This window comes from Charadrius vociferus, unplaced genomic scaffold (assembly GCF_000708025.1).
Source record: "Charadrius vociferus isolate BGI_N301 unplaced genomic scaffold, ASM70802v2 scaffold87, whole genome shotgun sequence".
In the NCBI taxonomy this organism is placed as follows: domain Eukaryota; kingdom Metazoa; phylum Chordata; class Aves; order Charadriiformes; family Charadriidae; genus Charadrius; species Charadrius vociferus.
The window spans coordinates 817,653-843,969 of NW_009649314.1; the positions used below are offsets into that span (position 1 = coordinate 817,653).

Consider the following 26,317-nt stretch of genomic DNA (forward strand, 5'->3'; position numbering starts at 1 on the left):
ATTAATGTTATGCAGTTGTTCAGTCTATGATGCACAGATAAAGAAATGTTGTATCTGAGAGAAAAGCTAGTTCCGTGCGTGAAGTGGGTCCCCTTTGTGCTAAGGCCCATGTGAAAGCAGGACAGAAATACTGTGCCTACCCTAACATAGTCTATTTGTGGAGTTTTATGCTGATCACAAGGTCCCAACTATGTCATTCCACTTCCAGTACAGCTCTCACTTTGTGTCTCTGGATAACCTCTGAGCTAACACACTCAGAAGGTGCTTGGTATTCATTTAAGAGCAAGCTACTCGCCAGGGAAAAAAAAAATAAAATCTCTGCAAAGACCTTTTGATAGCAAGGAAGTGGTGTGGTTTCTCATTCCATTGCCTACAGTGTACCAGTTTAAGCATGTTTAACTTGGAAAGTGGAGACATTTTTGTAATCCCCTTGTTGCCTTAGGGCCTTCCCCATGTGTAAAGCCATTGTGAACCACAGGTGTTTCACCCACCCTCTGCTCCAACCCTTCCGCCCTCTGCTGCAGCCCTGATTATGGGTTTCTTGCAGAGGTCTGTGCTTTACTATGTCTGGATAATAACAGTAAACAGGGGTCTGAGCCCTTTACTGGTAGGCACAGTACAAACCTAGCAGGCAGCTGTGCCTTGCTTCACACAGTTTGTAATTCAAATACTTCTCTCTTTTTTTTTTTTCTCTTTTTTTTTCTTTGTTAGAAACTTCATAGATTTTATGGCAGCATTCATCCCTTTTGAGTATCTGTCTCAGCCTCTTCAGAATAAACACTATTGGATATGTGTACTTAATTTTGCTTAATGTCTCTGCCTTTTTTTTTTCTTGAAGCTTTTAATCACAGAAGCGAAAGTCTGTTCTATTCAATCATTTTCCATGCAAAGGAAAGTATTTATTTATTTTAGGAAGAACATTAAGTAATAATTATTTTTTATGGTAGCATGGTGCTTATGGAATCTGAGTTGTGTTCGTTCTTGAGTTAGAACACTAAGGGAGTAGTGCATGCTGCTAGGAATTCTTATCTTTACGCTATATTTATAGTTTGATTGATGGATATAGCAAAGCTATTTAGTGTTTTAACACAGGTAGCATATCAAATAAAATACTTGTCTGTCTTAAAAATAAAGCATCATAAACCTGAACTATATTGCTGGCATGCATCCTTTTTAAATAATAAAAATTAACTCAGGCAGTCTGGGTTTGTTTAGTGTGATGTTCAGTGAAGCCCAGCTGGTCTTTTCGGGGAAAAGTAATTAGGGAAATAAAAGATAAAAGGACAGATGTTGCTGGCAAATGTTCTTTCATCTTAACTCTGTTGGTAAAATAGTACGGGTAAGATTTTTCAAAGACAAAGAACAGATTGGTGCCCGATTCTTATCAGCTTCCCGAATTCTCCAGCTGCCTCAGATAGCCTCCCACTGATGTTTTGAAATGACTGATGCTAAATACATCATGAAAGATAAGTCTGTAGGAGATTAACCAGATTTTACTCTTAATATAAATGTTACATCACCAAGTGCTGTAATCTTGATAAAGTAAGAAAGAAGGACTGCTAGTAGAAAAGAGAGGGGGGAAAGGTAATGCACAAATTTGCTGAAATTCCTCATGATAGCTGCTTGGATATTTTTGGTGCTGACTCACGTTTTCTGTAGGGTAATTTAATGCCCATGGAAAAAGTACCATCTTTGTGTAACATAATTTAATAATGTTATGCATGGAACCATTAGCCATTACATTGCTCAGAAACACAAGCCAGTTTGATTTTCAGAAATTATGGCTCAAAAAAAAAAAAATCCAAACCCACAAAACAAAACAGAAAACTGACTGGTTGACACTTGCATTCAGATTTGTCTTTATTTCCTTTTGGTGTCTTTTATATTAGGAATGCAGTTACCAGGTGTGGTTTCATGTCATGTAACTGTAGACGGTTTCCATATAGAAATTTCCTTGTTTATTTCCTACAATGAGGAACCATTTGATGTTCATAGATCATTGTGCCTTTGGGGAGTTTACCTGTCAGTATTAAAATGTGCCCTGAATTTTATCTGATGTATTTTATACATGCTTCATAGAGGAACTGAATTTCCTAATTGTAACAAGGTAAGCACATGAATATAGTACTCCAACTGTTCCATCTTAGTGAATGCTCATTTCAAAGTGTTTCCTAGGGTTATGGCACAATACAACTATAACATTAAAGAACAGGAAAATAAATAACATTTACAATGGGGACTGTATTGGGCTTTTTCAGTAGTTTTAATGTTAAATGTCTCAGAAAAGTGTTGTGTAGGCCTGTTGCTCTCTGAATGCTTACTTTGTCATATTGTTTGGGGTTTTTTAAGTTTTTGATGTTCACATTTGTACTGGAAGCAGTGATACTTAAGTCTTAGCTACACACAGAATGGTGTCTTTGCTACTCATGTTTTAAACTACGCTTACAGGAAGATTATTCTGTAGAAGCATTTTAGATACTGGATAAAAAAGCAGAAATTGAATATCAAATTTACTGTGGAATTGAAAAGAAACTACCTAATCTTCAGTTGTTCTAGTTTTAGACAATTTCAAGAAAACATGGGTATAATTAGACATTTGAATGTCTATAAAGAGAATTTTTTGTGGTGTTTAGAATGAACCCAGCTTGCGTGAGGTTACAGAAATAATACAGAAGTAGACAACTGCAAAGGCAGCTTTTTCTCCCCGTAATTCCTTCATACATAAAAGCTATTTGCCTCATATTGTCTGCTTAGAGAAACGTTAGTTGCATAACAGGCTCATGTTTCTTGTTAGTTCCTTCTTAGAAAAATAAGTAATTATTCTTAAGATCATTCTAGCTGTCTGCCTTCTACTACTTGCTATAAATATCAATATTATTCTTGAATTTTGCTTCATGGTATTTTTACTCTGAACAGGTTATTACTGCTTTCTGAAGAGGGAAGGGCAAGTGTTAGGTAAAAGCAGAGTAAAAGTGACATATTAGGTGTCAATTAAACTTGTGAAACAGCATTCCACTCTTTGTTTTAACCTTTGCAAGACAGCTCACTACTAAATAAATGATACAAGCCAGCAGATTTACTTTAGTCGAACTTTAATCACGTGTGGACAACCTTTTGAACCTTAAGTTTAACATACATAAAGAATTCTCTGGTAAGTTTAATATGCGTGCAGCCTTAGTAAAGCCAGTGTTTCATTCAAAAGCGAATTAAAGATTAAATCATTGCTAGAGTTGGGAGGGCGTTTTCATGCAAAATCCATTCTTACCAGAAAAGCTTAGTTATCTGTAAAGTTAGGCACTTCAAATGGAACGTTATTCTTCATGCAGAATTTTATCACATTTTAAAGTACTGCAAGTTAGGCATGATTCTGTGAAATTGGATAGTGTTATCCAAAAAAACCTGGCCCTTCTAAAAGTTATCAGATGTTATCCAGGTTTTCTTTACAGCTTTTCCTTTAAACCGTTCCTGACCTTGAGCCCCAGAAATCAGAAGTTAGATCTTTCCAAAGGAAAGGCATAGGGGAAGAGTCTGTATGCAAGCCTGGCTATCCATGCAGTGGCATTTTCATTGTTACTCTGTCATTGTATTTGGGCGTGACAAATGCTATCTTATTCAATGAGTATACAGTTTATTATTTTTATGTATTTTTCTGTGTGATTATCACAAATAAAAATTTCCCAGGTTTGTCCACAAGTACTACTCATCTGACCAGTAGCAGTCAGCCCACCAACACCACTATGTCTGTCACCTTGACAACTCAGCCCACCAAAATCAGCCAGACAACAAGATCCACCACAGCTTCATCAGTCACATCATCACAACTCAATATTACAGTGGTGACCACTTCCAAGATTTCTTTCACTTCTGTAACAGGTGAGTTCACATTTCAAGAAGCTCATAAAGGCTTGTATACACATTGATGTGTTGTACAAGTTGTAGAATTGTTAGTTTTTCAGTACTATAACAAAGAAAGAAGGCATTTGCATGCTGAAAAACAAGAGTAAGGTGGGGGTTTATTAAGTTGGCTACAATAATGTTGCCCTGAGCACTCCACTTCCTTAAATAAGGCTTCACTTAACCTGAAAGACCTTACATATTTAGGGGAAAAAAAATAATAAAAGTGAGTGGTCTGAACCAGCAGTCACCAGCAAGGAGATCAGCAATGTTAGGAGAAAGCCTGGCTTTTGAATACAACTTCTGTATTTGTTCAGCTGTCCCTTCAACAGCTTACTTGAACTCATCTCCAATACTTCCTTTTTCACAACTGACTTGTGGCTCAAAATATGTCTACTGGCTTGGTAGAAAGACTGGGTTCTGTTAGCTACATTTTTAGCAATGTAATGAATTTTATCCCTAATGGAGGATAGAATATGACTATGAACGAGTCACACTTTATGTAAAAGTTGTCAAATACAGTTTGACAGTACCCTTTAATACAAAAACAGTACGTGTAGAATTCAGTATTTCCTTGCAGTTAGCTGCTTGTTCACACTTTGTGTTTACAATTCCAAACAGCTCGGGGCTGCTCACGTGTCAGTGAAGCGTTACTGGGTAGGTGAAGCTGTCATCAGCAGAACTTTTAGTTGGCCACGTAACGCTCCCTGTAGCAAGTACAAATAGAGATGGGCACAGACTGGGTATTTTGGTGGGAGGTTGTAGCAGATAAAACCAGTTTTCACAGGAAAACTGCTGTGGCTTATCTGAGGTCATGTTATCTGTGTCAATATTTGTGTTGGGCTGCAGAGCTGGTCTCACTTGGAGATGAGGTACAATTCCATGAGCTGTACCCTCCATTCCGAGATGGAGGGTGCAATTCCATAACAAGGTAAAGCAATCCAACAGGTCATCGCTACCAAAATTATTTTACTCCCACCATGTAACTATACTGATGGACTTGGTGGTTGTTGGACCCCTCTGCAGCCTGACTCAGTACGCTCACCTGACTAAAAGCAACTTCCTTTTCTGCCTGGGTTAATTTCAGGCCAGCTTAGTGAGTTAAATTGGCTCATGGAGGGTAAGAAAAACACTAGAACTGGCCTAAGAAGGGCGGGAGCTGCATGTGTGGAAGGTGAGGAGTGCAGGGGAAAAAGGACAGGGGAAAGAGGGAGGTGGAGGGGAGAAGGGGCAGTCAGTCTTTCAGAGGCAGCAAACAGTTGGATCAGCTGCTCCTGCATCACCAGAACCTGGCACTTAAAAACAGAGCTGTAGGTTTTAGTGTGCTTGGCTGGTATCTTGCCAGTTGATCTATGATAAATTTGTCTAATTGGGTCTTTAGATGATATATCAATGGGGAGAGTAGGATATAGAGGAGTCCCTCAAAACGCAATTTTGCAAGCTCTGTAAAATGTGCCTTATGTTTTCTTCTTTTCAGCCACATCAAAATCTGAGGCTGGCATAGCCAAAACCTCCAGATTTGATGTGGGCAGTTTTGTAGGTGGCATTGTGCTGACACTTGGAGTCCTCGTTATTCTCTACATCGGATGCAAAACTTATCACTCTAGAAGAGGCATTCAGTACAGAACCATGTAAGTTCCCAAGGGATTGTTCCTTGTCAATTTATTACTTTCTTGAGGGGAACAAGGACAAACAAAACAAGGAGAGTGAACTCTGATACATGCATTTGTTTAATGTACATTATATTAATATCCTTAAGAGATTTAACATACTTTGTCTTTCACCACTTCAGCTATTCCTCATTATTATTATGCCTCTCTCCTGTTTTTTCTGTGGGTTTTTTCTCTGATTTGGGGTTTTTTTAAGGATCATGTCCGTTAGCTATTCTATGAATAGCTAAAGTTTCCTTGAAAACATTTCCTTGAAATAGTTGCTGCAGTTTGTAAGACTTCTGGTTCTTCCTGACACTTTCTCCTAGAGTCTATTTGTCTATTCACTCTTTGGTGTTTTCCTCCCCCTGCCATTAATTTTTTTGTAGTAGCTCTGTTTTCTATTACCTATATGAAGTCTTGTGGGAACTCTGTTACCATCTCTCTTTTGTATCACCTTTTACGTACCTTCAACTCTAGTTTGAGCAGGCAGTTTTAAAGCCAGACATCTAATATTCTACATTTTTAAACCACCACTGGTGAATTGATTCATTTATTTATTGTCACAGAAAACATTCAAAGGCAATATAGCCATTATTCACATTGTTAAAAGCACGATATTTGATTGTTGCCAACTCAAACTTTTGCCCCCCCTTGCAATATAGGCGGGCCGACTGGTTGATTTCTCATATTTAGTTTTCTGTGTTATCTTGTTCTCAACTCCAGAAACCTGTCCATAAAATTGTATGCACTGAACCTGCTTTAAGTATTTTTCACAATTTTTCATTTCTCATGAAATGAGAAGTAGAATTCATTTAACCAAATACAGGCATCTACATCCAAACTAGTCCCTTCATATTATTCGTATTACCCTACAGCAGGGTAAATCTGTCAGATGGATCAGCCTATCCATGCAGTTTTGTATTCACTTACTGTGAGGGCAGCTAAGAGTCTTAGGTAAAGAACTCTGTGCTGTGGATATTGAAAGGTAGAGGATGGATCCCACCTGAAGTCACTCATCTACGCTATGTACACCAGTGACTTTCGACCTTCTTTGAGCTGCAGGCTGCTGGTATTTTCCCTGTGGAGTGTAGTTCTGTACAGCAGACACAAGCCTATTGAGAGTAAGCTCACTTTTCTTGGTTATCTTTTCAAGACTCTTTAGAAGTTGTCTGTGCGCTTCAGACAGCAAGTTGAAAAACACTCATTTAACCAGATCGTCTGCCACCAGCTTCGTCCAGGCAACTGGTCTCTCCTTTATGATATCAGGTTGCGGGACAGGAGGTAGTATTCCAGTGTTGTCTTGGGTATGCTTCTTCTTTGTGGAGATACTCTTTTCCTCTCCTTTCTGAGAGCATAGAACCAGTCAGACATCTATGATTTTTTACTTCATCTTGTATCTCACCCCTTTTGTAGTGAATAGTTCAATCAAAATTGTACCATCTCATTTGCCATTTATACTCTGCTCTACTTGGTTTTCTTCCAGGCTCCCAGACTCCCCTCCTTGTCCCACATTTTGTTTAAGAACTGGGAATTCTTAAAACTAGGTTGCTTTTCTTTCTCCTATTCGGTATCATCCATGTCAGTTGAGAAGCTTGTTTTAAGTGAGATAATGTCATTAGACTCGTTGGGATGGTAGTGTTTAGGCCTTGTGTTTTCTCCCCATCTTGACTCCTGCTTGCTGGTCATGGAATTCAACCAGTTCCTGCTGCACATGTTTACCCACAGTAGTAACTAGAACAGATAATGTAGAATTTAAATCAACAGCATCTTTAAAACAAAGGAAACCTGTCACTGAGCTAGTGAACTGGCTTTGATTAGCTGTTACTACTGGATATAGGTAAGATAAATAGGATAAAAATGCCTGAGCAACAACTGATCTAAAAAAATGTACTTGAATTAAATGTGAAAGCCAAAATATTAATAAAGTTCGTGAAGCTCAAGGAGAGTTGACAAAATGAAGTTGTTAACTTCAGGCTTGGCTCAGAGAGGACTGTAACTCCCAGATTGATCAATATGCCCTCAGCCCTCCACAACAAGATCTCCTCTGTTCACAAAATAACCTTCTTGGCTGCAGCTGGATGGCTGTTTCTCATGTTGACCATTGCTTTTACTGCAGAACGTTAATTGTTGTGTTTCTATTACAGTGATGAACATGATGCCATCATTTAAAGAGACTTCAGGGAAGATAGTATTGGAAACCCGTCCTATCACAGCTGTTGTAACTTACTTCTGAAAGAGTTCCTTTCATAAAGATGATCACAGTCTCTAAACTTGTCTTGGGTGTGATCCTGCAAAATGTTGAGAAGCTCTTCTAAACAACCTGATTTTCTTGCATTGGCTTTCATATGAAGAAGAGGAACTCAGCACTGTAACTAAATTTAAAGAAACACACATATTGACTCATTTTAAGGTACACACACAGATCTCTGAAATAGCTAATTACTAGCACAGTGGATCACATCATTGGAATTCAAAGTTCAGTTATTTCTCACGTACTGCATAAATCCAGTGTGTTCCCTAATGGATACAGTAGGTTAAATAGGATAGCTTTGAGACCAACCGTAGGTTTTTGCAAGTAAAATGTTTTTTTTTCCTATTATTTTGTATTAAATTGTATTTATTTTGAAGTTTGATGTGAACTTTAGTTTAGAATTTTGGATTTTGAACAATTCTGTTAGTTATTTTTTGTTAGGCTATAAATGGACATGGCTTGCTAACTGTATAGAAGGTGATAATGAGTACTTCAAACTTCAGCCATTAACTCACCAGTGACCTGCAGAGACTTTCTTTAACCAGCTGTACAGGGAGACTAGCTGCAGGAAGCATGGACAGACTGCACATATCCATCCCTTTTCTCTAAATGGGTCCTTATAAGAAAACAGATCTATGCGATCCATACCTTCTTTTTTTTCTAGCATGTCCTAATGAAGCATGTGCAATTGAAGATAAAATAAAAATGGAAAAAAGTAATTGCACCATCATAAATATGATAAAATATGAAAATTGCTTCTAAAATTTGGCTTTTAAGTTGAATGTAGCAATTGCTTCACTCTTGGTTTTTATTAATATGATGCTGTATGCAATGTTTTGGCAGCATTTGATAAGCATTGAAACTTAGCAAAGTGGAAAATCTGTTAAGATAGCATTTTAGAAGAACATAATCTGCATTTTTACAACTATTTTCAGAACTTGGTACTGCTGCACACATGTACTGAGGTCTGGTCAAAAGTCCCCTGAAGGCAACGGGGCACCTCTCAGAAGGCCTTTAGATGAAGGCCCAAATACACTGGGGCTGATGCTGCTTCCGTATCACTTCTGCATTTACACTGAGGGAAACCCACTGTCTTCTGTAGCTCTGCTTGTAGACCTCTGCCTGGTGAAGAGGGTTGGCGTGGTGGGACTTAACTGTCCTGGATACTGCTGGCACTAGTCCATCATGCAGGGCACAGCAGGAGGTGGTAAGAGGTGAGGAAGGTCACAAGAGGAACTGCATGTGGGTCTGTCAGGGGGCTGGGGTACAGCGCAACGGGGGAAATAAGACTACAGCTCTGGCACAGGTTACATTTCTTTGTTGAGCAATAGTTTATTCTGACTCGCAATGTTGAAGTGGTTGCGTGAGTGTCTTTCTCCCTTTTCTCGTGGAGCAGTAAAGCCCTTGTGTCCGAGGCACCGCCACCTCCAGCAAACCCTGGCCAATGAGTCATCTTCATAGCAGCAGCCACACACCTGAAACATGGGTAGCAGCGCTGTTCGGGTTCTCACTGAGATTGGGGTACAGGGGCAAGAGTGATTTGAAGTAACTTTTGTGAGTTTTCTTAATTGCATTGTTTGATGAAAAACTTCTGATTGGACTTGAAGAGTTTGGAAACAATTCTTCCATAGAACTGCAGTTCCTTACTTCGTAGAAATTAAGACAATTAAGTGCAACTCAGTTACTGGGATTGTCTAACCTCTGTTGTACAGATGAATAAATAAAATGAAATCTTTGGAGTTACTTTATAAATTTCAGTTCGGTTTTTATTTTACTCGACGGTTTCATAATTCCCTCAACCCTTTCCACAGTCATAACCATTGAATAAGAATTGTTCACTATATATCCCTTTAAATGCTAGAATACCAGGCCTAGTGCATTTTTGCCCAGCTCAATCATTGGTAATGTATTTTGTAATCTCATCACTACAATAAAGCAAAATTATGTACTTAAGATTTCAGATGTGTCAGTGCAAATATAAAACCTGACCTCCTGTCAGGTGCTCAGATACTAGACAAAGTGAGGTACAACTGGTAAATATTACCTTTACCCTCACACTTGCTTTCCAACAGCAAGTGAAAACGCAGCAGTTCCTAGTTCTGTCTTGATTAGGAACCCCTCTGGTGGCACATCACAGAACTGCATTTACAGTATCATGTTTTAAGGCCATCACCAGCATTCACACAAACCCTATACTCATTTTTAAGCCTTAAAATTTATGTGTTTGTGTGCTTCAAATTTATTTCACTTGCTACTCCATCCAGGCTTGAGAAGTCATCCAGTGGCTGCAGAACATAGCCGCCTTGGGTCAGGTATTGTGAATGTTACTTTTGCCCTTCAAACAAGTCAAGATTATAGAACCATAGAATAGTTTGGGTTGGAAGGTCATCTGGTCCACCCCCTGCAATGAGCAGGGACATCTTCAACTAGATCAGCTTGCTCAGACAAACAAAATCAAACTCGCACTCAAACCCAACCCACGCTCGCTCACAGGAACTGCAATACGTTGCTCAATATTCCATTTACTACTAAACATGGTGTAATTGTGCTGAGACGTTCCGCAGGGAGCCAGAGTGTAACGCTGATGCAATGAAAGTAACCGGAATGTCAGCGAGCTGTGCCCGCCTTCTGTAAGTGTGGTATATAAAGGCTATTGAAGAGTCACCTGTCACTGCTTTAATGTTATCCACAATACTCTTCCCACCTGTATTAGATGAAATATTGCACCCTCACCGATACCACTTCTTGTGTTTTGGATTCAAACCCCTCCGAGAGCAAGCAACAACTGCGCTCGGTGTCCCCTACCTGGGATGCTGTTGTAGGGCAGATGTGGATCAACAACACGACCGCATCTGGGGAGGGCAGCACTCTGCCTTCCTCCCACAGGTCTTTCCTTTCTATGCAACTCGCCTTTAGCCTGTGCTCTAGAACCAGGTCATTGCCCTTCCAGCTTAACTGTTTGGATGGGGCCCTGCATCAAAGGCTTCAAAGCGGTCCAGAAATGATGCGGTGCTGTATTTCTTTTTTTATTAAAAAAAAAACCAAACAAAACAAAAAAAAATATTAAAGCAAGATCACATTACTGTGATAATATGCCGTAACTTAAACATTATCCCTTTGTAAACCTACTTTTGTACCTTGCCTTTTTCTTCAGAGACTGTTAAAGCTCTTACATGCTCACGCCACTATTTTTGCCCTGAAAACATACATAGGATTCTTAACATGCTTTACTGAAAAAAATATAAGCAACAAAATGACAATATTGCCAAAAGCAAAATGGAACAGCATCAGAGACTCAAAATTGCCCAGGTAACTCGAGAGGTTAAGGTGTGATATGGAAGCAGATAGAATAAGAATGGACCTGTGCAGAATGTCAACACATTCTCTAGACAACACTGAAGGAGTCCTAATTGGTGTAGGACCGAGATAGCAGTCTTAAAAAACAGGAAAGTTAAATGAATTTAGGAATCTGCATTTGACAGTTCTCACAAACAGCAGACACAGGGACTGCCAATCGCTGGTGCTGATCCTGCGGTGTCTAAGCTTTAGCTTGTATTAGAATTTAGTGTTGCCTCGCTATAAAGACGCTACTTTGAAGATGGGCTCAATGACTAATTTTATCCTTCCGTGTGAGGTCATCCCTATACTTCAAAATATCCCAGTCAGGAACTCTGAAAATTGAAAGACTAAAAGTTCTGGAGGCTCTTAAGTGCCCTTTTAGAATAACAAGAGAAAATATATTCTCACTCTGATACTCAAAATTTTGAGTTTGTCTATTGTTTGTTCTGACCTTCTCCACACCGAGTTTAAAGCAGTTTGGAAACCAAGGTGTTGCACCTGCCCAGCACCGAGGTGATGGCTGCTTCTAAAGTGTTAGAAAAAACCCGATGTAACTCAGTTTCCTTGGCAGGGCTCAAAGAAAAGCAACGAGTGTCTGTACAAATGGGGTGCTCTCCTCTTTTGATTGTTCCACATATGACTTAATCTTTTCTAAAGACTTCATTCCTCTCTTCGAATTGAAGCTTTCTTCCACTGGGCAAATCACAACCCTGACATCCTGTACTCTGTAAGTACCGAGTATTTCACTCCTCTATCTGCTAAAAGAACAGAGCATCAGTACATCAAGCTATACAGACGCAAAAGAAAGAAATCTTTGTTCTGACCAAGTCTACACCCTCCAATACATGAGCTGGGAAACCTTTGGCAAGTTCTCCAGCTTTTCCCTAAAAATATTTCACCAAAACTAAACGTGAAAGCCACTGCTGGGACATTGCTTTCGTGCAAACAATTTCCTGCTATGATCCCGCATATTTTGATCTCTTCAAAGAGAAAAAAATAACAACTCACGTGTTTCTGTTTTGAAAATAGCACAGCAGGATGTGCCGTTCGGAGTTCTGCTCTTCCTTGCGCAGGATGTATGCGACACCCCAGACTCTTCGGCTTGAAGGGCCATCAGTCCAGCAGCCATCGGTGAGGAAGTTGGGCTGCAGTATCAGTGACTGCTTTGATCACACTCAATTAAATACAGAAACAAAGGACTGGTGATTTAGTGTTGTCTCAGGAAGTTCTCTCCCTGCACTAGCAACCTCCGGAGTAAGAGTGACAACAATTGCACGTTAAGTAGTTCAACAGAACAGAGAATAACTTTTTGTGTCCAGAACATGCCTCCTGTCTCAACTCACACACATGAGGTATACATAGGAATAACCACAAGAAAACTCAATTTGCCAGTTCAGTCCATCTGCACCATCGAACATGCTACTGCCCGCCCCAGCCCCGCTGCACTGCAATTGTCACAACACAGAATTAAAGGCAGATGAATACACTGTTTACAATTTCATGTGCTTCTCTTCTTCTGATGTCTTATGAGGAATGTAGCAAAGAACCAAGTTCTGAGAGCGTGGCACTACGGAGTTACTAAACAACCACTAACTCTTAGTCACCAAAAGCAGCAATAAAAAGATTTGTCTTTTATATCACACTAATGGAGATCCTAGATTATATGGCCATTAATTTCAGCACATAAGAGCAGTGCTCCGCAGCAGTCTGATCACTTGTGGATACTAGGGCTGCGTGCTGCCTTCGGCTGGAAGGGCGCTGGGCGTCCTGGCCAACGCTCAAAGGCAAACAGAAGAGGAAGATATGCATTCAGCTAAAACAAGAGCACACACACAAAAACCAAACACAAGCATGCAGGAAACTGCTAAATAATTACAATAAAGCTTCATGGCACTTGCTTCACAAAACACACAGCTGCTACTTGGGACGCCACTGTATCTTGCAGTATCTCAAACCAGTATCAGAAGCTGCAGCTGCCCCAGGTGAGGGCCTTTGCAGATACGGTAAACCTTATTCAAGCGAAGAAATTGCTTATTTATATAACCTGGGAATATTGCCTTCTACCTTCATCTTACACCAAGTCTGACCACTGAACTTCAATGATGCCAAAGTTGCCACGCTCCACACCCCCTAAGCCATACAAACACCCTCTGGCAGCTCAAGACGAGCCATGGGCCCGGAACGCTGACGCCTGTGAACTCGACCTGCATCATCAGCAGAGCTGCGCAGGAGGCTGGGGGCGGGGGGGCTCTTCGTCGCTGTTTAACCCGGTCAAAGCTCTGGAAAATGCTTTCAAAAAAGGAAGTGGATGCAGAACAAAGTGCAAACATGATCAGCTGGTTCCCAAGTAACCAAAGTCACTTGATCCTCTCCAAACATAGCGCTATGCAGTCTTCCCCATGGTTTCACATTTTGCTAGGGTTCTCTTTGCAACATGCTGCAGGCAACTAGTTTTATTACAGCTTTCTCAGAATAGTACCGAGCAGAGTGTGACTGCTCACGTGTACAGCAGTACAGCTCAGGGTAACCACAACCATCACAGCGGGGAGCAGTGGAAAGCCATAACCTAGATCAGCCTTCCTGCCAAAACCAGGTCAAAGAATTTTACCCAGCAGTTTCTAGAGCAAGTTCTTCCACTTCTCAGAAAGCGGTGCCGGTGCCTAGATGCGGGCAGCCAGTGCTGTTTGGGGTTGCCCAGGACATTCAAAACACTCAGCAACCAGTGCTGACAGGTATGTTGCAGGTCCCGAGATACCTTCAAGCAGCACAAGTGACAATGAACACCCGAATCACCCAGTTTTTAAAGCCCTCTATATCCTGTCATCTGATTTATACATAGTAACTGCGATGTTTGAAAAACTCTAACCCCATACGATTCTAAAGAGAAATGCATTGCTTAAAAAGTCTGCCTGCTATTACGTTTTCCCCTGTCCTCTTCCCTGTTCAGAAATCGGGCTTACATACTAACTGTTCCACACTCTTCAGGTCAACCTGTCCTCTCCAGCTCCCCCTGCAGACTCATCTTAATCTGTAGAAAGTATACTTGGTTCTAATATTACTAATTCCTGGGTCTGAACACCAAATTTCAAGTCACACGCTCTACTCCTTAACAAGCTTTCATAATCTTTGACAATTTTTTAAGTTGCCACAGAAGACAAAAAAGCCCTTAGAAACATTTCAAAACCTGAAAAGCAAAAGTATGTTAATCAAAGCTGTTTAAAACTAAATGCTAGGTTTGAAACATTTACATTTTTAACATCAAAATTAAAGGGAAGATACGTACATGCAATGAAGTTGGACAAAAGTCTGCATTTAAAAGAATTAGAGCAAGCCAATCTATAGTTAGACTCCTACGTACTGCAAGGAACATCTACCAAAGCATTAAAATGATGGTGCCAGCTAATGCACAGCATTAAACAGTGCTGCAGAAATTATGGATGAATCCAGACACCAGTGATGCTGAATTCACACTAAAAATGTTTAAAGACAAACCAGTCCAGATTCTTATACCCCTCCCCTAACCCTAAGACAGCAAAGCAAGACTTCTTCAAAATCAGTATCTCCAGTATTATTTTGAAAGGGACTCCAGCCCAGGAGGTGCTGCTTGGAGATACAGGGAAAGACAGAGAGTAACTGGAATGTGTCTGTATCTTCCTTTGCACGACTGCCCCCACTAAATTTAGTGATGAGTACTACTGATGGAAACATCCTGAATCTGCTAACAATTCTGCCGCAGTCACATAATTAACAAATAAAAGTATGTTTTGGCCCTTTTTAACTAGCCAAAACTTTGATTCAATGCTGTGGCTGCAGTTAGGCTATAAATATAACATACTGTTAACTCCACACACAGTCTAAATCCCAAACTCGGTGGACAGATTTCCCAAGACAGCAGGTGATTATAGCAGACCAGAGGTGTCATTCACAGACTGAGAGGCGGACTTTTATTAAATTACAACAGGAAAGACATATACAAATGCCAAACATACAGCATCTGTAAGTAGCAATGGAAATTTATTTGCTAGTGACAAACATTTCCCCCACTTAATACAAGCCCTGCTCTATACGCTAGGCAACCGTTACCCAGGTCAGTCACTACAGTGAGTCACAAGTTACACAGCCCACACAAGTGTTGTGGTTTTGGGTGGGTTTTTTTTTTTTAAATATATACACTTTACTACTTTTATAAATGTGGGGTGCTCTCTTTTTAGAAGAGGTAACACATGTATGGCTAAAGCCACATATGAAGTGATGAAAGCCAGTTACACGCACACAACTCGCAATGTGTGGCATCCTAAAATTTTGAGGAATGGTATTTTCACCTCACACTACAGTGTGTAAGACACCACAGTACTGTTAAAAAACATCTTGTTGCTGGCAGGTCTGAAGATGGAGAAGTCTACACTTGGGCATTAAGAGATGACTGACTTAATAGAGCCAACCAAAGTGACACCACCACTGCAGGATCCGATGCCATTATCCTGGCAGTATTCTTCCACTGTTTGCCATAAAATCCTTGCAAAATACCTGTGACCATTTCCCCTCTGTAGGTATCTACTACACAAGTCTAGGGATATAAAGCTGAAAAGGGTAAAGTAACAGTCAACCAGTAAGGAGATAGCAGTCCCTCAACTACCAGCTTACAAAACAAGACCAAAGACTTGAGAGGGGGGCTGGAAGATTCTACTAGTTAATTGCACAATCACTATGAAGTTCCAAACACAGAAAAGTAGCTTTTACATTTTAATCCCTAGCATAAAGGCCACATTGCTGTATAGCTACCCTCTGCCTCATCTCCAAGGTGAGGAGGACCATTCCTGGCCAGGATTTCTATCCTTTGAAAAATCAAGACAGAAGGATGTACCAGATGCTGTTCAAGTTTTGGGGTCTTTTTTTTTTGTTTGTTTTTAAAATCAGGACAAAAATGTGAACCCCCTACTTTACCCGAGGTGATCACATAGCATCAGAGAAGCTCACCTCCCTATTCAAAAATGAATGAAAGACACACAGAATTAAGTTTTATTGTACTTCTGTGGGCAAACAACCCACCCCAAAGTTTCATGAGGAAATCCACAGCATTCTAGTCACTGCAGTCTACAGGGAAAAGTCAACAATGGAAACAGAGTAAACAAGCACTCATTTGATAAGTAGAAATATTTTAATTCATTATTCATATAAACTATATTTAATACATATTACACAAATATCTAGGCATGACCAAAACTTAGTCCTGCTCTTCCTGCAACAGTTAGCCTCTTTTCTCCTCAAGTCCACAAGAAAGCCAAAACAGAACCAAAACGGCAGCTGAATTAATATTAATTATTAATAAACAGCAATCTTAATGTATTTCCTCACATCCACACGGAGGAAACTCATGAGAAGAGTTATGCCAAGCTCCATGTTAGGAATTCAACCAGAAAGGTTTTTTTACTCAAAGTGACACAAGGGCACACTAGTGAAACTGCCTTTCTTACTCAGAAAGAAAAACTACGAAAACCTCACCTTAGTATTGAGCTAGTTTTATGAACAGAAATAGTCTTTGGCAAGGAAGACCGAGTATATTCATAATGATGACACACTTTACTGTTACACAACTGTGTTAGGTAGTTGATTAATCATCTTCTGTACCACGATTTTCCATTCTTAAGACACTGCTGGCTTAAGCTTCAGCAGTTGGAGGATGACAGGAACAAAGACGTTGTGCAAGTTTCCCTCCTTACGAAAGAAATGTACGAACTGTACCCTTTATTGTCCCCCTGCAAATAGGGCATTTTCTAAGGGACGGTGCACATTCTTTGCATACCACTAAGTGGCCACATGGAATAAAAACAATAGAAACTTCTTTGTCCATGCAAACTTTACACGTTCTTTCCTCTTGCAATCTTCTTAATTGTTCTTCCATAGGTAAACCTGGAAAAAATTATTTCGCTTTTTAAGAAGCCTGAATATATGTGCATTCTAAGTAGAACACAGCTATGTTCCATTTCACCCTTTATCTCCCTATCTGTATTCACTAAATATAGATGGCAGTGAGAAAATAAGTACATTTTCCAGAGGTAAGAAAATGGCATGCGAGGAACTAGTCTGTACTTTCCACCTCTGTGAGATGACAAACAGCTCAGGGATTGGAGGCCAACTGTAGTTCTTGAGACCAACCGATGTTTACATTTTAGCAAATGCTGTACTTTTCCCTCTCGGATATTAGAAGCACAGCATGACTGGTGGAAGTGGCTATATTCAGGCTTGTATACTTTTCTGCAGTCTATTGACACATTAAACTATAGGACTACAAACCTGAGCAAACTCAATCCCATGTCTGACAAGTTTTTACCTATCCAGCTGTTGGTCAAGCTAGATCTTAGGACACCTATAACCCACTCTGGAAAAGCAGAGATGATGATACCTGCCGTGAAATGCTAACCTACTATTCACAGTCACAGTCTTTACCAAATGCCTGAATAAGAGCTTGCACCAGGATCAAGTCCAGCATGTGCTTCAATTGTCAAGCTCCACAAAGCTCAACCTCCTATGGTGCAAAAGCACATGGAAGGCACAGGATATAGCTGACAGCAAATTTCTTGTTTGCAAGTCCGCACCTGCACTTAACTTTTTCAGGTAAGTCCATCTTACCAAAGCAGAATTAGGGAGAGCATAAAGCATAAAACCTATTTCTTAACCAAAGTAATTTTTTTTTTTTTTTATGTCAGCTATTTGTCCCTCAACACCCTTTAAAGTAAGAAAGTAGAGTTTAAGGTACCTGAAACATCTTCTGTGGGAACATACTTCATATTCTTCTCCACTAAAATAAGAGAAAACAATTCCTAGTCATTTGACTAATCTATATTCAAACAGCATCTGATTTGTTTTCTTTATCTTTATGTTGCTATGACAGCATTGGTTAGACTTTGATAAACTTACATCCTTTAAAAAAAAAAAAAAAGAAACAGACATACCAAATAAATCTTTGTATAGTACAGGGTCACAATCTCGTAGACAGTTTCTGAATATGCTGGCTGCTTCGTTTCCTTTCACTAAAACTGTGTCTATCAGTTCCCTTGCTTGCAATGGTGTCTGAGTCTTTTGTTTAATAACATCATGCTCAAGTTCCGTTATCACTTTAGCTGATAGCAAACTCCCAAGGATTGGAAGTACACATGTTAGACGTTGGAATAAAGCCATTCGATTCTTCCGGATTAAGGACAAATCATCTGGAATGCAAAGGGGATTAGATATTTGTTAGGAATACACTACTCCAAGCTGCATTTCTGCTTACATTCTTTAAACTCTACTTGAAATGTTCACTTACTACACATCATTAATAAAGACCTCAGTAAGTTTTAGTGGCATTCACATAAAGAACCAACAAAGCGACACATAAGCAGCTTCTGAGCCTTTTCACCAATGAAACCTCCTGCCCCCATCTCTAGGTTGCTACCTGGGGGATCTTGTCTAACTTCACAGTAGCAAGACTTAATGTTCCCTGCAGAATTGGAAAATAAAAAACAACACCTCTGCATAACACCAACGCTAACTCACCAACAACCAACAGGTTAACTTTAGTCAGTGGCAGCCAAAATCACGTCTGAGATGTAGATAGAATCAAGCTTTTCTAAGAGGCTTCCAACAGAATTATGTGCAAGAAAGCCAGAAATACAGTACAACCAGACTCAGGAGTTTGGTTTTGTTGGGTTTAATAGTCTATCACAAACAACAACAAAAATCATTTACACTCAGATTTAATGGCTGACTCCATCTATGCTTTTTGATAGAACATGTAAGTAGGAAAGAAGCATTCTTAATTTATAATTGGGAAGTTTCATTACTGCTTCACAGACTCAAAAATATTAGGATTTTTTTAGGCTTCAGGAGTTATGTGGTATTAAACAACAGGAAATGTTAAAGACACATCAAATAAACACTGTTTAACAGCTGACCTACATGGTCAAGTCAGATACAGAAAAGCAGACCTTTGGCCATCTTATAGAATCTAAATTTGTAAAGTTTATGACCTCTTCTAGGAGGTGGATATGGTGGCTCATTGATTCAAATAGCTAAAGAGCAGGAAAATTTGGAAAACAAATTAGTAGAGCGTGCCAAATATTTTGGTTCCATTTATTTTATTAACAGCAATATAAAGGCACACAAATAAGGGGGGGAAAAAAAGGCTTTGTTCCTGTGGAGCAAATCAGGCGATTCTGAAGCCTTGGCACCTGTATGAACAATCCTCCTGAAAGGGAACGAAAGAATTCCCAGACTGCTATTTCCATACAGATACCTTGACAATGCCTTTACAGAAGCTGATCCTAATAGCAATAAAACTAAATCACTTAGTGAAGAAAAACAAATATAGAAACTATACGTAATACAAACCACTTCTGCTTTCACTTTTATTCATGCCTTATGCATACCTGATGCCACTTCTTCAAATTGCCTTTCTTTCTCTTCTTCCCTCTTCTCATCTTCAGCAGTGAGCAGATCAGACACAAGATCATTAACAGTCTTGTAGTTTTCTCCAGTGGCCAAGATTTTACTTTGCACTGTTTGCTTTATTAGCCTTCTACTGAATCCCATCTCCAAGGCAGCTTTAACAACAGGTGTGTTCATCATGATTGCATCTTCTGAATGACTCTCTCCAGGTTCAAAATGAATAACTAAACAAAGAGGAAAATCACCGTGTATAATATAAAAAAAATAAAATACCTATACAACCCAGAAGTCAGACACATCAACATTACCTACACACATGCAAATATACGTGAATATCTAGCATTAAAAAGTTTCAATGGTTAAATAGACTTTCTTTTTTTTAAAGTAGTTAGTTTTAAAAATGGAAGCCAGTTACTTAGATTCAATTAGATTCAATCCATGATAAACTTCAATCCATGTCAGGCCTACATGAAAATCTACGATAATCCAGAGAAACCACAGAGAATTCCATTGTGTCTTAGCAGCTTTTTTTATTCTTAAATCATTTCTAAATTCAGCCTTGCAAAATATCAGGGGGAAGGGGTGGGGATGAAATCAAAATTCAGAGTTTATAATACAAACAATTGCTTTATTCCAGCTCTTAATCAGTATTTTCCATTCAGCTTGCTAAGCACCAGACACATGCGATTCTGACTCATTGTCCTCAACCAGCAGGGCCTGTGATAGCATAACCCACTCACCCTCTGGGAGGGGTTTTATTTCCACCGTAACTACAGTCCAGTTCAGAAAGACTTCACTTTATCAGGTTGTCCTACCCTCTCCTTGACCACTGCTGCTCAACTCTGAGCATTTACCTAGCTGCGCACCTAAAAATGCAGTTGCATAACTGCATAGTCATGACACCCTCTAGCAACTGTTCCAAGTTCAATACCATAGGTCAATTTAACAAATGCCAAATTGGCTTGGTTTGTTTAACCCAACCATGAAACTAAAAACCACAAATACAGCAGATGCCAAGCATTCAAAACCAAAAATCTTAATATGAGCTGCTAATATGAAAATAAGGAAAATGAAAAACAAGATCTCCTAGAGGTGCTTCCTTGAAGTTTGTCCATGTAACGTTGAGGCTACCTAGCTTTTATCATCACTTAGAAAATCCTTATAATATTGCTGCTTCCAACAAAATCTAAGAAACGTTAAGCGAGTTAGCTCTCGATAGCCAATCATTTAAGTTTGCAAAATGCTGAGGAAGTTTAAAAACATGCTTTAATATACATACTTGGTGGATCAATGTTTTCATCTACAGGCGTATCAGAGGTTGACAAGAGCTGTGGAACACAACAGAACTACATTAGTATCAAAGTATTGCACTTCTCCCTACTTACCCTTCTAACACATTCTTCCCTCATCAACCATGCTAAGCTTTTTACCTGAATGGTATCTGTTAGGCACTTTACATGTGGTTACACAAGTCTGCAAATTTGTGCAACTATATAATCAATATGAAGTTAGTGCTGACCAATTCCATGAAGAGAAGTTTGGCTTGCTTTTGCCAGAAGCATTACACATAAAAATAATCCAGGCTGTCCACGACTGATTTCTGAAATAACAATTACTGTTCTGCATTATTCACTGAAACTTACATAAACAGAATTTCCCTCTCCTGGCACAAAGGAGCTCACTGCCTTATAACACATAAGTAATCTGTACAGGTTAAACTCTACTAGTCCAAGCCCATTAGCCACAGTTCAGCACTGGTTTCATTTTTGTGCTCATGAAGAGCATTTATCGTGTTAGAAACATACTGGAAATACATGCAGAAATGAGGCAGAAGGATGGATCAAATTCCCCAAAAGAACACAGCACTCTTCAACAAGGAAAAACCAAAGTTACAGAAAAGTTTACCTGTTCAAGAAGATGGGGGAACCTGGCCTGAATTTGACTTACAAACTCTCCTCCTTTTACACGAAGCAGATACTCACACCTGAAACATTGACAAAAGTGTACTAAATTATACCTTCTACTTAGAAAAAGCAAAAAACACCTATGAATTAAACAGTTTACAGTAACACAAGCATAACTTAAATACATATTTCTCTTCCTTCAGAAGGGAACGAGCTCTCTTAATTGGAAGCTTGATATAGCCTAGCATCTGGTCACACTTTGATAAAGCTTTTCCATGATGTTCAGCAGTCAGTAGGCTTATGTATATAAATGCATCAGCTTTACATCCTGCTACCACTTCTAATCAAAATGGCATGTCATGAGAAATGATACTGTGTCAGCATCACTACAAAGTGCAGTGCTAAACTGTTTCTATCTCGCATCTCACCACTCTTATCTCCTACTGAAATCATTCAAAAGTTATCACTGTCAAAGCCAGATCTGCTTCATTAGTGCAGAGTTTTGCCTCTTCAGTACATTTACTGACAGGCACAACACAGAAGGAAACAAAGATGTCATTTAACTCTACGCACATTGCGTGGTCCAACAGTATTTAACTCTACGCACATTGCGTGGTCCAACAGCAGATGGTAAATTGGCCCTGAAAGACTAGTTGGAGATCTACAACATGAAGAATTGTTATTGGCTTTCCTGAAATTAAGTGCAGCTATTTCTGTCATTAATGTAGGTGGAGATTTCCACAGGCACAGATAGCAATTAGGTATGCAATTGCCATTTTATTATGGGGGACATTAAAAAGTTATTTCTATCATTTTTCCAATAGAGACATAGTAAACAGCTGCCAAAACCTTCTTCACAAGCCTTTCCACACCTAAGAAACTAAACTGTACAAGGTGAAAAACTAGTTCAAGAGGGGTGTGGGCACAGAACTAGACTAAGGGAGTTAGATGTTCCCTCTACTTCATTTCTCAGCAGCTTTCACTCTCCTCAGTCTGCTTTTTGACTGCTTCTCTTAGATAAGTATACTCATTAACAATGCAGCCTCACTTGCTAATAGTGATTTGGGGATGCACACAGCTTTTAATTATGAAGTGGAAAGCATTAAATATCATGCTTAATGAAATGTTTTAAATACAGCCACCTTAGCACTTCAGAGCTTGTAAAAAGAGGTACATGAAATACATCCAAATGAAAAGAGTGAATTTGCACTGCATGTATTAATTTTAACTTCACTATACGATGTACATATCTGCCAAAATTAGATTTAAGGATGAGAACACATTATGATAAAGATTTTGCAAGTTACCTTGGAAACCACTTTGCATGCTCAATCCATGGATCATCTCCAGATTCCCAGCACCTTAACCCACCATCACAGCAAAAACACTTGACATCATCGTTGCGGCCTTTAAGAAAAACAAGGCAAGATATCTAGCAGCCATTCACATAATCTACTTTAAAGTAAATGTTGACTTAGCAATATCAATAAAACCAGAGACATCAGTTTTTCTTACCTACGTAGTAAAAACCAGCATCTGCAAGCTGTTCAGGCTGAACTGGAATTCTAGTTGGCCAATTTATGAATGTTTTAACACGTGCTTCATGGGTTTGCATGCTCACATTCGAAACATTGAAACTTGGCTGGTCTCGGGTAAAGTTCTCCACAAAAGGGCAGTTAGGAAAGTGTCTCCGATGCTCTGACATAGCATTATCTTTCGGTTCCCAGTTACTCAGCTGACCACCACAGGTGAAACAAGCAACTTTGTCTGCTGTCCCCAAGTAATAAAGTCCAGCCTTTGCCAGATCAGTGGGTGAGAGAAACGTCAGTGGCCATGAGTGAAAAGTGCGTAGTCTAGCATCTTCTGTACTCATAGAAGGATTGTGAAGTTTAGGTCTCAAGAATGAAAGGTCTTCAACTGCTCTAGTAGTTATTGGGTCTTGAGGAAAACTGGAAAAAGAGCCACTGAAATATCCAACTTGTTCTAAACTTGGAGAAAGTGTTATGGAATGTAGGGATGGTGAGAGACTGTTTGCAACCAGAGGCGAAAAGGCAGAATGAGAGGACAGTCCGAGGTTGTTAACTGAAAGCATGTTTTGAACAAAACTGCAGCTAGGATACAGCTGTTTATGTTTTTCCATAGCATTATCTCCTGGTTGCCAGTTGTCCAATGTTAAGCCACAACTGAAGCACTTAACTTTATCTTGCACACCAGTGTAATAAAACCCAGCCCGGGCAAAACTCCGTTCTGACACTGGCACATTAACGGGGAAAGTAGAAAACGTCGACATTCTGTAGAGCTCACAGGATAAGTCATACTTCAGTTCACCATGCAAAGCACTCTGCTTTGTGATGTTAGCCAAGAAAGGGCTATTTTCCATTATGTTCATAATGAACTATTTTTGGAGGAATGGGACAAGTCTTCCTCTGGGAGGTAGTTGTGTGCATTAAAGGCAATTTGGAATAACCCCTGCCTGTACAAAAGTAAGAACCTGAAAATGAAACACTTTAATGTGCAACTTTGAACGTGTATGTGAACAGAACGAGCCTCATGATGAGCAGCCTTCAAACATTTGGGAAGTTCTTGCACTTCAGTTTACACAACTGCTTTTCATGCAAAAGCTGCCCCACCCCATTTTGACAGTTGAAGAAAGCATGTCAAAAAGGACTTTTCCTTGAATCGTATGGGCATCACATGCTTTCCTTGGACGGCATATCTGGGAGAGAAGCATCAATTTGTCAGGCTAGTGAAGATGAGATTCAGAGAGGAAAGACCTCAAATGGGTTTATCAAAATCCTTTGTCAATAAAGAAACTAAAACGGGGGGCAACTAAAAAGACATCAGAACATGTGTTAAGCAATTTAAGAACTATTCCACCATAGACAGCTGATAAATACGCAGCTTATATAGATTTTAGTCTGTAAACCTCACTAGGAAGCTGAAAATAATGGTTCAAGCTCAAAAGGCACATGGAAAAAGAGCCCCTGAACTGACATTACTGAACTGATCTGGTATATGTGCTTGCACTAGACTTCAAAAAAGCCTCAACTTCTTCATATTGTTGTAATAATTGTTAAGACTAAAGAAGTCAGTTTATACTCAAGTTCACATATATCGACTATTCAGCTATGAGACAAAAATCCTATACACCGTCTCTGACAAGGATGAACTGTCTTAATTAGCGAGCCTGGAATAGCCGCACACTTTTCTGTCTATAACATTGTCTGCACAGACTGAACAGAGCATTTCAGTTTTAACCTGGTGCCTTAGTTACAAGTATAGAGTTATGAAATTTAACATCAATGAACTGCCTTTTGTCGGGAAATTCTAATGCTTTATACTGTTGAATTAAGTTTTTTCTGTATGCCATGTTTATGGCATACAGAAGCAAACGGAATCCTCAGAATAAAAAAAAAAAATTAAGCCTTAGTTTCTTTATTTGTGCACAGAACTACCTCCCAGAGTTCAGACTAAAGTCCCTTCTAAGGTGTCTACGCCTCCATATTGATACTGACTGTTCGCAAGAAGAAACTGTAAGTAACTATAGTTTCAATCATTTAATTCTTTCGGGCGGAACAAAACCTGTAAGGAAGAAAGAGAGGAGTGTTTAAAAATATACAATGAGGTACACGTAATGTCTATACAAACAGAAACTACACAAATTAAAACACGAAAATCTCAACATAAGCTTTTTTGTAATGTTAGCTAGAAAGTTTCAGGGAGTCAACTTTACATACTGTCACATACAGGGGATTTTACAGTTTCCCTGTAACTGACACAAGCAGAACTTTTTTGGCAAATGGATGAATAGGGCTGCTTGATCACAAGCTGCATAACTAAAGGTAAGATCTTGTACTAAAGAAGTTGCATCCATCTAAATTGGTTTAAGCCTGCAGATTCTCAAACAACAAAGATCCAGTTTTCCTACACTGACTTAATTTAAGAGTACTGGAATGTCTTGTTTAGGTAAAGCCAATGATACTGGAAACACAGGACATCAGCAAAACTGAACTTCGCCAAAAGCTTCAGGTTTGAGCAAAGATAAAGTTCAAAAGTTTTTAAATGTATAACTTTCTATTTATTCATAGCCACATATATAGCAGTCTGTTTTACAGTACCAGTTCCTAAAACATTCTTCCAGGAAACACTCAAAACAGATATACTTGTCATGATGACACAGCCCTAGAAAAATCACCTACTGGAAAACAGTAGAGCATTTCCTACTCATCTCAATAGCTCTTAGTAATTTCTTCTTAATATGGTCTCATTACTACCACCAGCTTCTTAATCACTGAGGACATGAGCTACAAATGTCTTACACTGCTCCACTCCTTTAACACAGGTGGTGGGACTAAGCTATCAACATACGATCAGCGATGCCAGTCTAAGAAATTAAGCCCGTTTCTGTACTGGAGATACCTCAGAGTAAATGCTACAACTATCAGAGCAAACTGAGACCCTGATAATCCTAAAACACTTAAACCTGAGATCCTGTGGCCATTTTCTGCTGAATGCTCTTCTTCTAGTATCACCCTCCACTAGAGCCCTGAGCATCCTTCATTTCCAGAGCCATCCAACTGCTCTGAATCTCATGGTTTTTTCTTCCGTTACCCTGCAGCAACACTAAGAAGTCATTTAAGCCCAGAGTTGCGATTATTTATTTGAGCAACTTCAAAACTCCACTTGATATTCTTCTGCTCCTGCGTTACAAACGAGGCAAGATAAGTTTACCTCCTAAGCACCCTTCACCAAGTTTACAGGTGTGGAGCACCGACACGGGCCGCCCGGGGTCCTGGCACCCTGCACCAGCCCCCGCGGCGCGGCAGGGCCCCGCTCACCGCCCCTCCACC

The 26,317-nt window shown here is 39.6% G+C and overlaps 2 protein-coding genes across 2 annotated transcripts; one reads left to right on the plus strand and one right to left on the minus strand.

The window, feature by feature from the left end:
* The first annotated feature begins 3,600 nt into the window (after nt 1-3,600).
* On the plus strand, nt 3,601-7,715 carry TMEM123 (transmembrane protein 123). The gene is given in 4 exon segments (XM_009889403.1): nt 3,601-3,654; nt 3,657-3,873; nt 5,372-5,525; nt 7,691-7,715. Coding segments are annotated over 4 exon segments (450 nt in total).
* An 8,833-nt stretch (nt 7,716-16,548) lies between these two features.
* BIRC2 (baculoviral IAP repeat containing 2) lies at nt 16,549-24,293 on the minus strand. The gene is made up of 8 exons (XM_009889404.1): nt 22,983-24,293; nt 22,775-22,874; nt 21,469-21,547; nt 20,843-20,891; nt 19,545-19,787; nt 18,090-18,344; nt 17,894-17,935; nt 16,549-17,046 (listed from the first exon to the last, which is right to left on the minus strand). The coding sequence occupies exons 1-8, from the start codon at nt 23,854-23,856 to the stop codon at nt 16,853-16,855; spliced, it is 1,836 nt and encodes a 611-aa protein (XP_009887706.1). The 5' UTR covers nt 23,857-24,293; the 3' UTR covers nt 16,549-16,852.
* Between the last annotated feature and the right edge of the window lie 2,024 nt (nt 24,294-26,317).

Excerpts from the sequence above, each read along its gene's own strand:
- BIRC2 (XM_009889404.1), bottom strand. The coding sequence starts at position 23,856 with ATGAACATAATGGAAAATAGCCCTTTCTTGGCTAACATCACAAAGCAG. Across the intron at positions 18,345-19,544 it reads ATTTGAAGAAGTGGCATCAG|ATGATTTGTCCTTAATCCGG; the intron begins GTATGCATAAGG and ends TTTGCATTCCAG. Across the intron at positions 17,047-17,893 it reads TCCCACAGAAGATGTTTCAG|GTTTACCTATGGAAGAACAA; the intron begins GTACCTTAAACT and ends AATTTTTTCCAG.